The sequence below is a fragment of the Heterodontus francisci genome, chromosome 27 (assembly GCF_036365525.1).
Source record: "Heterodontus francisci isolate sHetFra1 chromosome 27, sHetFra1.hap1, whole genome shotgun sequence".
NCBI classification, from domain to species: domain Eukaryota; kingdom Metazoa; phylum Chordata; class Chondrichthyes; order Heterodontiformes; family Heterodontidae; genus Heterodontus; species Heterodontus francisci.
Genome location: NC_090397.1, coordinates 27,045,326 through 27,059,020, shown reverse-complemented (window position 1 = coordinate 27,059,020; position 13,695 = coordinate 27,045,326). Strand labels below are relative to the sequence as shown.

General features: G+C 40.7%; 1 protein-coding gene across 1 annotated transcript in view; it reads right to left on the bottom strand.

Annotated features, from left to right (window-relative positions):
* Positions 1-13,695, bottom strand: part of LOC137384929 (mucin-2-like) — a 111,947-nt gene that overhangs the window by 78,059 nt on the left and 20,193 nt on the right. The window contains exons 18-30 of the mRNA XM_068059638.1: positions 13,492-13,545; positions 11,912-11,965; positions 11,764-11,820; positions 9,441-9,494; positions 9,308-9,349; positions 7,877-7,930; positions 7,729-7,785; positions 5,406-5,459; positions 5,273-5,314; positions 3,842-3,895; positions 3,694-3,750; positions 936-989; positions 803-844 (exon numbers count right to left, since the gene is read on the bottom strand). Of these exons, the coding sequence (XP_067915739.1) occupies positions 803-844; positions 936-989; positions 3,694-3,750; positions 3,842-3,895; positions 5,273-5,314; positions 5,406-5,459; positions 7,729-7,785; positions 7,877-7,930; positions 9,308-9,349; positions 9,441-9,494; positions 11,764-11,820; positions 11,912-11,965; positions 13,492-13,545 (675 nt within the window). The remainder of the gene's footprint in view (positions 1-802; positions 845-935; positions 990-3,693; positions 3,751-3,841; positions 3,896-5,272; positions 5,315-5,405; positions 5,460-7,728; positions 7,786-7,876; positions 7,931-9,307; positions 9,350-9,440; positions 9,495-11,763; positions 11,821-11,911; positions 11,966-13,491; positions 13,546-13,695) is intronic.

Sequence of the window (13,695 nt, the reverse complement as noted above, 5' to 3'; positions counted from 1 at the left end):
GCACGTCCTTTTCATCTCAGAACAAACAAACATTCCTGTGACTTTTGGTGACCTGACATCTTCTATCATCGTTCATGGTAATAAGTGGATTTAGCTTCTGCAACTATTGACAGCAATCTCCTCCTTCTCCAAAATGCAAATGTAAATTGCAAACAATTCCAATATTTAACAATTTCAATATTTGGAATTGAAATACAAATACAGCCTGCCAATTCTCAATACATTTAGCAAGGTTTTCATGATTATTATCTCATTATATTAAAATATTTTGCCATTATTGATCATATCAGGCAAGAGCAACACATCATGGAGCATCCATTAAAATCATCACAGTTATTAAACCATACTGAACTTTTCCAAAAGTCAAAATTAACAATGCCAGTGATTCAGATTATCAGGCAACTTACACTTTTCGGAAAGTTATTTAACGCAAAGTTCATTCAATCACAAAATAAATGTGCATCAATAACCAGTGGCATAAAGGAAGACCAACACACTTGTGCTCACAGTTATGACCATAGGGCATAGAAAATGCTTCAAACAAGACATCAAGCCCAAACTATTTGTTATCGTTTGATATGTTTCCCATCAGAAAGCATTGCCAATATAGAGGATGAAAGAAACATATTCAATAAATAATAAGCTTATCAACAGCAATATGCAAAAACTCAGTTCGGACTCTTTTATACATTTCCATATGCAACTTCATGTGAAGAACTTCAGGGATGCTCCAACAAGACTCTTTACTGGCTGGCATTTGGCAGAGCAGATTTCTTGTCAAAATAAGGAACATATTACTCACCAGTATACACAGTTGTAGGTCTCACTGTGATTGGTGTTGGTCCTATGTAGCAGAGCAAATATTACAGAGTATTAATTCATTAATTGCACAAAATCAATTTTCATGTGATGATGAGGATAAAAACAATACTCACCTGTGATGGTGGTCTCAGAAATTGTTGGTTTGGGTGGCACTGCAGTTGTTGGCCCTAAAATGTAGGGAAAAATTCGCAGAGTATTAATTCACTGTTGGCTGTAAATGGATTCCTAGATTTTTTTAGGTATCATTACTTGGTCACAGCCAAACAGCAATCGACAAATACTTCTACAAATACAATGAGCAGATCAATAATTACAGCCCAATTCTCATTTGAATAACACCCCTTGGGACCCCTTGTCCTGCAGATCATCTCTTGGCTCAAGTTGCCTGCAAAAGCCACTTACATTTCGAGCAACAACAACTTACCTCCCATTGTGTCAACAAATGCATCATTACCTTTTGTCAACGGTATCTAGATGTTCTATTCAAGTAGAAATTACATTTTGAAGATGACATTTTATTTTCCAATGAGGAAATTCAAAAATCCCACTGAACAATTCCTACTTTTCATCATTACGTCATCAATTTATCCATGCTGAGCATTTTCCCAATTTCCGATTTACAGATATCAGGATGAATTTTCCGCCCACACAAAGAGTGGGACGGTGGCCGGTTGGTGGGAAAAACGTAGCGGGAGGCTCCGGAGACCCTCCATGACCCGCTCCAGCCTCCGCCACCACTTTATGTAGGGCAGTGGCGGTGAAAAATGGCCCGCCTGACCCAGGCCAATCAACGCCCGTAAGTGGCCACTTAACGGCCACTTAAGGGCTTTCACCCGCCTCCACTGGGATTTTACCCTTGGCAGGTTGGTCGCCAAGCACTGAGAGAAGCTGCCTGACAAAAGCAGGTGGCTCTCGACCGGCCCAGGGGGACCTCACGGTCGGGCACCCTGTGCACGATGGAGTGCCGCCCCTGCTACCCCAATCTCCCCCAGCACCCAATACCCACCTCGTCCCGCCAATCGACCACCCTTGCCTCACCGGGGCCCGACTGTTTGCCCCCAGCGAGGCAACCAACACTCACCTTGGTTCCAGAGCACCCGACATCTTTTTTTAACGCTGGGCTGTTGTCTCAGCACTGGCCACTGCTCCCGGTGGCACTGCTGGGACTAAGAGCTGCCAGCCCGCTGATTGGCCGGTGCTCTCTTCGGCAGAACTTCCTACCTCAAGCGGGCGGAAATCCAGCCTCAGAGCAATTAAAGCCCGGGAACCAGAACAATACGGGTCAGGACCCCAGGTGAGGCAGAAGAGGGTTCGCTATCGACTCTTCAGTCGGTGGCCGGCTCCCGTCCGCCGAGGGTAAAGTCCCGGCCATCATTTCATCTGTCTTTAAACCACATTTTTCACATGGAAGCAAAATCCTTGACCACAATCAACACAACAGAATACTTTCTTTAGGGATTCTCCAAATTATATGCCTCTGCAAGTCACTTTCATCTCAAAACAAACAAACATTCCTGTGACTTTTGATAACCTGACATCTTCTGCTATCAGGCTTCGTGGTAATAAGTGGATTTCGATTTCTACAATTATTGACAGCAATCTCCTTGTTTGTCAAAATGCCAAAGTAAATTGCAAACTATTCCATAATTTAAACATTTCAATGTTTGGATTCTAAATACAAATAGAACCTGTCAATCCTCCGGTTCTCCATTGCACAATACCTTTGGGGCAGTTTTCATGATTATTATCTCATTATATTAAGAAAATGTTGCCATTATTGATCTCATCAGGAAAAAGCAACACGTCATGGAGCATTCATTGAAATCATCACAGTTATGAAACCGTACTGACCTTTACCAAAAGAGAGAATTAATAATGCCAGTGATTCAAATTATCAGTAACTTTCACTTTTCAGAAAGCAATTTCATGCAAACTTCATTCAATCCCAAAATAAATGTGCATCAATAACCAGTGGGGTTAGGGAATATCAATACACTTGTGCTCACAGTAACTACCATCGGGCACGGAAAAGGTTTCAAACAGCACTGTGGGTGTACCTACCCCACATGGACTGCAGTGGTTCAAGAAGGCAGCTCAACAACACCTTCTCCAGGCCAATTAGGGATGGCCAATAAATGATGCCCCAGCCAGTGATGCCCACATCCCATGAATGGATAAAAAAAAATTACCAAATTACTACTTGCTCGTGATTTTTTCCCATCAAAAGCATTCTCAATATACAGGATGATAGAAGCCTATTCAATAAATAATATGCTCATCAACAGCAATATGTAATAAATCAATTCGTACTCTTTTATGCATGGAAGATGGCAGGATCCCCAAAGACACATTGTACAGCGAGCTCGCCACTGGTATCAGACCCACCGGCCGTCCATGTCTCCGTTATAAAGACGTCTGCAAACGCGACATGAAATCGTGTGACATTGATCACAAGTCGTGGGAGTCAGTTGCCAGCATTCGCCAGAGCTGGCGGGCAGCCATAAAGACAGGGCTAAATTGTGGCGAGTCGAAGAGACTTAGTAGTTGGCAGGAAAAAAGACAGAGGCGCAAGGGGAGAGCCAACTGTGCAACAGCCCCAACAAACAAATTTCTCCGCAGCACCTGTGGAAGAGCCTGTCACTCCAGAATTGGCCTTTATAGCTACTCCAGGCGCTGCTTCACAAACCACTGACCACCTCCAGGCGCGTATCCATTGTCTCTCGAGATAAGGAGGCCCAAAAGAACTCTTTTATACATTTCCATAGGCAACTTCATGTGAAGAACTTCAATGATGCTCCAACAAGACACTTTACTGGCTGGCTTTGGCAGAGCAGTTTTCTTGTGAAAAGAAATGAGGATCATATTACTCACCAGTATACACAGTTGTCGAACATGTAGTTAGTACCGTCTCTGTGGTTGGTGCTGGTCCTATGTAGCAGAGGAAATATAACAGGGTATTAATTCATTAATTGCACAATATTAATTTTCATGTGCTGATGAGGATAAAAACAATACTCACCAGTGATGGTGGTCTCAGGAATTGTTGGTTTGGGTGGACCTGTAGTTGTTGGCCCTAAAATGTAGGGAAACATTCGCAGAGTATTAATCCACTGTTGGCTGTAAATGGATTCCTAGATTTTTTTAGGTATCATTACTTGGTCACAGTCAAAGAGCATGCTACAAATGCTTCGACAAATACAATGAGCAGATCAATAATTACAACCCAATTATCATTTGAATAACTCCCTTCAGGAAATGTAATTCTTGTCCTTCAGAGCTTCTCTTGGCACAAGTTTCCTCCAAAAGCCACTTAAATTTCGAGCACCAATAACTTAACTCCCATGGTGTCAGCAAATATGTCGTTATCTTTTGTCAACGATATCAAGATGTTGCTTTCAAGTAAAAATTACATTGTAAAGACAACATGATTTATTTTACAAAGAAAAACTTCAAAAATCCAACTCAACAAATCCCATTTTGCATCATTACTTCATCAACTTCTCCATGTTGAGCATTTTCCCACTTTCCGATTTACAGAAATCATTTCATCTGTCATTAGAACACAGATTTCTCTTGGAAGCAACATCATTCCCCAGGTCAACAGAACAGAATATTTCCTTTAGGGAATCTCCAAATTATATGCCTCAAGCACGACCTTTTCATCTCAGAACAAACAAACATTCCTGTGACTTTTGATGACCTGACATCTTCTATCATCGTTCATGGTAATAAGTGGATTTAGCTTCTGCAACTATTGACAGCAATCTCCTCCTTCTCCAAAATGCAAATGTAAATTGCAAACAATTCCAATATTTAACAATTTCAATATTTGCAATCGAAATACAAATACAGCCTGCCAATTCTCAATACATTTAGCAAGGTTTTCATGATTATTATCTCATTATATTAAAATTTTTTGCCATTATTGATCATATCAGGCAAGAGCAACACATCATGGAGCATCCATTAAAATCATCACAGTTATTAAACCATACTGAACTTTTCCAAAAGTCAAAATTAACAATGCCAGTGATTCAGATTATCAGGCAACTTACACTTTTCGGAAAGTTATTTAACGCAAAGTTCATTCAATCACAAAATAAATGTGCATCAATAACCAGTGGCATAAAGGAAGACCAACACACTTGTGCTCACAGTTATGACCATAGGGCATAGAAAATGCTTCAAACAAGACATCAAGCCCAAACTATTTATTATCGTTTGATATGTTTCCCATCAGAAAGCATTGCCAATATAGAGGATGAAAGAAACATATTCAATAAATAATAAGCTTATCAACAGCAATATGCAACAACTCAGTTCGGACTCTTTTATACATTTCCATATGCAACTTCATGTGAAGAACTTCAGGGATGCTCCAACAAGACTCTTTACTGGCTGGCATTTGGCAGAGCAGATTTCTTGTCAAAATAAGGAACATATTACTCACCAGTATACACAGTTGTAGGTCTCACTGTGATTGGTGTTGGTCCTATGTAGCAGAGCAAATATTACAGAGTATTAATTCATTAATTGCACAAAATCAATTTTCATGTGATGATGAGGATAAAAACAATACTCACCTGTGATGGTGGTCTCAGAAATTGTTGGTTTGGGTGGCACTGCAGTTGTTGGCCCTAAAATGTAGGGAAAAATTTGCAGAGTATTAATTCACTGTTGGCTGTAAATGGATTCCTAGATTTTTTTAGGTATCATTACTTGGTCACAGCCAAACAGCAATCTACAAATACTTCTACAAATACAATGAGCAGATCAATAATTACAGCCCAATTCTCATTTGAATAACACCCCTCGGGACCCCTTGTCCTGCAGATCATCTCTTGGCTCAAGTTGCCTGCAAAAGCCACTTACATTTCGAGCAACAACAACTTACCTCCCATTGTGTCAACAAATGCATCATTACCTTTTGTCAACGGTATCTAGATGTTCTATTCAAGTAGAAATTACATTTTGAAGATGACATTTTATTTTCCAATGAGGAAATTCAAAAATCCCACTGAACAAATCCTACTTTTCATCATTACGTCATCAATTTATCCATGCTGAGCATTTTCCCAATTTCCGATTTACAGATATCAGGATGAATTTTCCGCCCACACAAAGAGTGGGACGGTGGCCGGTTGGTGGGAAAAACGGAGCGGGAGGCTCCGGAGACCCTCCATGACCCGCTCCAGCCTCCACCACCACTTTATGTAGGGCAGTGGCGGTGAAAAATGGCCCGCCTGACCCAGGCCAATCAACGCCCGTAAGTGGCCACTTAACGGCCACTTAAGGGCTTTCACCCGCCTCCACTGGGATTTTACCCTTGGCAGGTTGGTCGCCAAGCACTGAGAGAGGCTGCCTGACAAAAGCAGGTGGCTCTCGACCGGCCCAGGGGGACCTCACGGTCGGGCACCCTGTGCACGATGGAGTGCCGCCCCTGCTACCCCAATCTCCCCCAGCACCCAATACCCACCTCGTCCCGCCAATCGACCACCCTTGCCTCACCGGGGCCCGACTGTTTGCCCCCAGCGAGGCAACCAACACTCACCTTGGTTCCAGAGCACCCGACATCTTTTTTTAACGCTGGGCTGTTGTCTCAGCACTGGCCACTGCTCCCGGTGGCACTGCTGGGACTAAGAGCTGCCAGCCCGCTGATTGGCCGGTGCTCTCTTCGGCAGAACTTCCTACCTCAAGCGGGCGGAAATCCAGCCTCAGAGCAATTAAAGCCCGGGAACCAGAACAATACGGGTCAGGACCCCAGGTGAGGCAGAAGAGGGTTCGCTATCGACTCTTCAGTCGGTGGCCGGCTCCCGTCCGCCGAGGGTAAAGTCCCGGCCATCATTTCATCTGTCTTTAAACCATATTTTTCACATGGAAGCAAAATCCTTGACCACAATCAACACAACAGAATACTTTCTTTAGGGATTCTCCAAATTATATGCCTCTGCAAGTCACTTTCATCTCAAAACAAACAAACATTCCTGTGACTTTTGATAACCTGACATCTTCTGCTATCAGGCTTCGTGGTAATAAGTGGATTTCGATTTCTACAATTATTGACAGCAATCTCCTTGTTTGTCAAAATGCCAAAGTAAATTGCAAACTATTCCATAATTTAAACATTTCAATGTTTGGATTCTAAATACAAATAGAACCTGTCAATCCTCCGGTTCTCCATTGCTCAATACCTTTGGGGCAGTTTTCATGATTATTATCTCATTATATTAAGAAAATGTTGCCATTATTGATCTCATCAGGAAAAAGCAACACGTCATGGAGCATTCATTGAAATCATCACAGTTATGAAACCGTACTGACCTTTACCAAAAGAGAGAATTAATAATGCCAGTGATTCAAATTATCAGTAACTTTCACTTTTCAGAAAGCAATTTCATGCAAACTTCATTCAATCCCAAAATAAATGTGCATCAATAACCAGTGGGGTTAGGGAATATCAATACACTTGTGCTCACAGTAACTACCATCGGGCACGGAAAAGGTTTCAAACAGCACTGTGGGTGTACCTACCCCACATGGACTGCAGTGGTTCAAGAAGGCAGCTCAACAACACCTTCTCCAGGCCAATTAGGGATGGCCAATAAATGATGCCCTAGCCAGTGATGCCCACATCCCATGAATGGATAAAAAAAAATTACCAAATTACTACTTGCTCGTGATTTTTTCCCATCAAAAGCATTCTCAATATACAGGATGATAGAAGCCTATTCAATAAATAATATGCTCATCAACAGCAATATGTAATAATTCAATTCGTACTCTTTTATACATTTCCATAGGCAACTTCATGTGAAGAACTTCAATGATGCTCCAACAAGACACTTTACTGGCTGGCTTTGGCAGAGCAGTTTTCTTGTGAAAAGAAATGAGGATCATATTACTCACCAGTATACACAGTTGTCGAACATGTAGTTAGTACCGTCTCTGTGGTCGGTGCTGGTCCTATGTAGCAGAGGAAATATAACAGGGTATTAATTCATTAATTGCACAATATTAATTTTCATGTGCTGATGAGGATAAAAACAATACTCACCAGTGATGGTGGTCTCAGGAATTGTTGGTTTGGGTGGACCTGTAGTTGTTGGCCCTAAAATGTAGGGAAACATTCGCAGAGTATTAATCCACTGTTGGCTGTAAATGGATTCCTAGATTTTTTTAGGTATCATTACTTGGTCACAGTCAAAGAGCATGCTACAAATGCTTCGACAAATACAATGAGCAGATCAATAATTACAACCCAATTATCATTTGAATAACTCCCTTCAGGAAATGTAATTCTTGTCCTTCAGAGCTTCTTTTGGCACAAGTTTCCTCCAAAAGCCACTTAAATTTCGAGCACCAATAACTTAACTCCCATGGTGTCAGCAAATATGTCGTTATCTTTTGTCAACGATATCAAGATGTTGCTTTCAAGTAAAAATTACATTGGAAAGACAACATGATTTATTTTACAAAGAAAAACTTCAAAAATCCAACTCAACAAATCCCATTTTGCATCATTACTTCATCAACTTCTCCATGTTGAGCATTTTCCCACTTTCCGATTTACAGAAATCATTTCATCTGTCATTAGAACACAGATTTCTCTTGGAAGCAACATCATTCCCCAGGTCAACAGAACAGAATATTTCCTTTAGGGAATCTCCAAATTATATGCCTCAAGCACGACCTTTTCATCTCAGAACAAACAAACATTCCTGTGACTTTTGATGACCTGACATCTTCTATCATCGTTCATGGTAATAAGTGGATTTAGCTTCTGCAACTATTGACAGCAATCTCCTCCTTCTCCAAAATACAAATGTAAATTGCAAACAATTCCAATATTTAACAATTTCAATATTTGCAATCGAAATACAAATACAGCCTGCCAATTCTCAATACATTTAGCAAGGTTTTCATGATTATTATCTCATTATATTAAAATTTTTTGCCATTATTGATCCTATCAGGCAAGAGCAACACATCATGGAGCATCCATTAAAATCATCACAGTTATTAAACCATACTGAACTTTTCCAAAAGTCAAAATTAACAATGCCAGTGATTCAGATTATCAGGCAACTTACACTTTTCGGAAAGTTATTTAACGCAAAGTTCATTCAATCACAAAATAAATGTGCATCAATAACCAGTGGCATAAAGGAAGACCAACACACTTGTGCTCACAGTTATGACCATAGGGCATAGAAAATGCTTCAAACAAGACATCAAGCCCAAACTATTTGTTATCGTTTGATATGTTTCCCATCAGAAAGCATTGCCAATATAGAGGATGAAAGAAACATATTCAATAAATAATAAGCTTATCAACAGCAATATGCAACAACTCAGTTCGGACTCTTTTATACATTTCCATATGCAACTTCATGTGAAGAACTTCAGGGATGCTCCAACAAGACTCTTTACTGGCTGGCATTTGGCAGAGCAGATTTCTTGTCAAAATAAGGAACATATTACTCACCAGTATACACAGTTGTAGGTCTCACTGTGATTGGTGTTGGTCCTATGTAGCAGAGCAAATATTACAGAGTATTAATTCATTAATTGCACAAAATCAATTTTCATGTGATGATGAGGATAAAAACAATACTCACCTGTGATGGTGGTCTCAGAAATTGTTGGTTTGGGTGGCACTGCAGTTGTTGGCCCTAAAATGTAGGGAAAAATTTGCAGAGTATTAATTCACTGTTGGCTGTAAATGGATTCCTAGATTTTTTTAGGTATCATTACTTGGTCACAGCCAAACAGCAATCTACAAATACTTCTACAAATACAATGAGCAGATCAATAATTACAGCCCAATTCTCATTTGAATAACACCCCTCGGGACCCCTTGTCCTGGAGATCATCTCTTGGCTCAAGTTGCCTGCAAAAGCCACTTACATTTCGAGCAACAACAACTTACCTCCCATTGTGTCAACAAATGCATCATTACCTTTTGTCAACGGTATCTAGATGTTCTATTCAAGTAGAAATTACATTTTGAAGATGACATTTTATTTTCCAATGAGGAAATTCAAAAATCCCACTGAACAAATCCTACTTTTCATCATTACGTCATCAATTTATCCATGCTGAGCATTTTCCCAATTTCCGATTTACAGATATCAGGATGAATTTTCCGCCCACACAAAGAGTGGGACGGTGGCCGGTTGGTGGGAAAAACGGAGCGGGAGGCTCCGGAGACCCTCCATGACCCGCTCCAGCCTCCGCCACCACTTTATGTAGGGCAGTGGCGGTGAAAAATGGCCCGCCTGACCCAGGCCAATCAACGCCCGTAAGTGGCCACTTAACGGCCACTTAAGGGCTTTCACCCGCCTCCACTGGGATTTTACCCTTGGCAGGTTGGTCGCCAAGCACTGAGAGAAGCTGCCTGACAAAAGCAGGTGGCTCTCGACCGGCCCAGGGGGACCTCACGGTCGGGCACCCTGTGCACGATGGAGTGCCGCCCCTGCTACCCCAATCTCCCCCAGCACCCAATACCCACCTCGTCCCGCCAATCGACCACCCTTGCCTCACCGGGGCCCGACTGTTTGCCCCCAGCGAGGCAACCAACACTCACCTTGGTTCCAGAGCACCCGACATCTTTTTTTAACGCTGGGCTGTTGTCTCAGCACTGGCCACTGCTCCCGGTGGCACTGCTGGGACTAAGAGCTGCCAGCCCGCTGATTGGCCGGTGCTCTCTTCGGCAGAACTTCCTACCTCAAGCGGGCGGAAATCCAGCCTCAGAGCAATTAAAGCCCGGGAACCAGAACAATACGGGTCAGGACCCCAGGTGAGGCAGAAGAGGGTTCGCTATCGACTCTTCAGTCGGTGGCCGGCTCCCGTCCGCCGAGGGTAAAGTCCCGGCCATCATTTCATCTGTCTTTAAACCACATTTTTCACATGGAAGCAAAATCCTTGACCACAATCAACACAACAGAATACTTTCTTTAGGGATTCTCCAAATTATATGCCTCTGCAAGTCACTTTCATCTCAAAACAAACAAACATTCCTGTGACTTTTGATAACCTGACATCTTCTGCTATCAGGCTTCGTGGTAATAAGTGGATTTCGATTTCTACAATTATTGACAGCAATCTCCTTGTTTGTCAAAATGCCAAAGTAAATTGCAAACTATTCCATAATTTAAACATTTCAATGTTTGGATTCTAAATACAAATAGAACCTGTCAATCCTCCGGTTCTCCATTGCTCAATACCTTTGGGGCAGTTTTCATGATTATTATCTCATTATATTAAGAAAATGTTGCCATTATTGATCTCATCAGGAAAAAGCAACACGTCATGGAGCATTCATTGAAATCATCACAGTTATGAAACCGTACTGACCTTTACCAAAAGAGAGAATTAATAATGCCAGTGATTCAAATTATCAGTAACTTTCACTTTTCAGAAAGCAATTTCATGCAAACTTCATTCAATCCCAAAATAAATGTGCATCAATAACCAGTGGGGTTAGGGAATATCAATACACTTGTGCTCACAGTAACTACCATCGGGCACGGAAAAGGTTTCAAACAGCACTGTGGGTGTACCTACCCCACATGGACTGCAGTGGTTCAAGAAGGCAGCTCAACAACACCTTCTCCAGGCCAATTAGGGATGGCCAATAAATGATGCCCTAGCCAGTGATGCCCACATCCCATGAATGGATAAAAAAAAATTACCAAATTACTACTTGCTCGTGATTTTTTCCCATCAAAAGCATTCTCAATATACAGGATGATAGAAGCCTATTCAATAAATAATATGCTCATCAACAGCAATATGTAATAATTCAATTCGTACTCTTTTATACATTTCCATAGGCAACTTCATGTGAAGAACTTCAATGATGCTCCAACAAGACACTTTACTGGCTGGCTTTGGCAGAGCAGTTTTCTTGTGAAAAGAAATGAGGATCATATTACTCACCAGTATACACAGTTGTCGAACATGTAGTTAGTACCGTCTCTGTGGTTGGTGCTGGTCCTATGTAGCAGAGGAAATATAACAGGGTATTAATTCATTAATTGCACAATATTAATTTTCATGTGCTGATGAGGATAAAAACAATACTCACCAGTGATGGTGGTCTCAGGAATTGTTGGTTTGGGTGGCCCTGTAGTTGTTGGCCCTAAAATGTAGGGAAACATTCGCAGAGTATTAATCCACTGTTCGCTGTAAATGGATTCCTAGATTTTTTTAGGTATCATTACTTGGTCACAGTCAAAGAGCATGCTACAAATGCTTCGACAAATACAATGAGCAGATCAATAATTACAACCCAATTATCATTTGAATAACTCCCTTCAGGAAATGTAATTCTTGTCCTTCAGAGCTTCTCTTGGCACAAGTTTCCTCCAAAAGCCACTTAAATTTCGAGCACCAATAACTTAACTCCCATGGTGTCAGCAAATAAGTCGTTATCTTTTGTCAACGATATCAAGATGTTGCTTTCAAGTAAAAATTACATTGTAAAGACAACATGATTTATTTTACAAAGAAAAAGTTCAAAAATCCAACTCAACAAATCCCATTTTGCATCATTACTTCATCAATTTCTCCATGTTGAGCATTTTCCCACTTTCCGATTTACAGAAATCATTTCATCTGTCATTAGAACACAGATTTCTCTTGGAAGCAACATCATTCCCCAGGTCAACAGAACAGAATATTTCCTTTAGGGAATCTCCAAATTATATGCCTCAAGCACGACCTTTTCATCTCAGAACAAACAAACATTCCTGTGACTTTTGATGACCTGACATCTTCTATCATCGTTCATGGTAAGAAGTGGATTTAGCTTCTGCAACTATTGACAGCAATCTCCTCCTTCTCCAAAATGCAAATGTAAATTGCAAACAATTCCAATATTTAACAATTTCAATATTTGGAATCGAAATACAAATACAGCCTGCCAATTCTCCTGTTCTCCATTGCTCAATACATTTAGCAAGGTTTTCATGATTATTATCTCATTATATTAAAATTTTTTGCCATTATTGATCATATCAGGCAAGAGCAACACATCATGGAGCATCCATTAAAATCATCACAGTTATTAAACCATACTGAACTTTTCCAAAAGTCAAAATTAACAATGCCAGTGATTCAGATTATCAGGCAACTTACACTTTTCGGAAAGTTATTTAACGCAAAGTTCATTCAATCACAAAATAAATGTGCATCAATAACCAGTGGCATAAAGGAAGACCAACACACTTGTGCTCACTGTTCTGACCAGAGGGCACAGAAAATGCTTCAAACAAGACATCAAGCCGAAACTATTTGTTATCGTTTGATATGTTTCCCATCAGAAAGCATTGCCAAAATAGAGGATGAAAGAAACATATTCAATAAATAATAAGCTTATCAACAGCAATATGCAACAACTCAGTTCGGACTCTTTTATACATTTCCATATACAACTTCATGTGAAGAACTTCAGGGATGCTCCAACAAGACTCTTTACTGGCTGGCATTTGGCAGAGCAGATTTCTTGTCAAAATAAGGAACATATTACTCACCAGTATACACAGTTGTAGGTCTCACTGGGATTGGTGTTGGTCCTATGTAGCAGAGCAAATATTACAGAGTATTAATTCATTAATTGCACAAAATCAATTTTCATGTGATGATGAGGATAAAAACAATACTCACCAGTGATGGTGGTCTCAGAAATTGTTGGTTTGGGTGGCACTGCAGTTGTTGGCCCTAAAATGTAGGGAAAAATTCGCAGAGTATTAATTCACTGTTGGCTGTAAATGGATTCCTAGACTTTTTTAGGTATCATTCCTTGGTCACAGCCAAACAGCAATCTACAAATACTTCTACAAATACAATGAGCAGATCAATAATTACAGC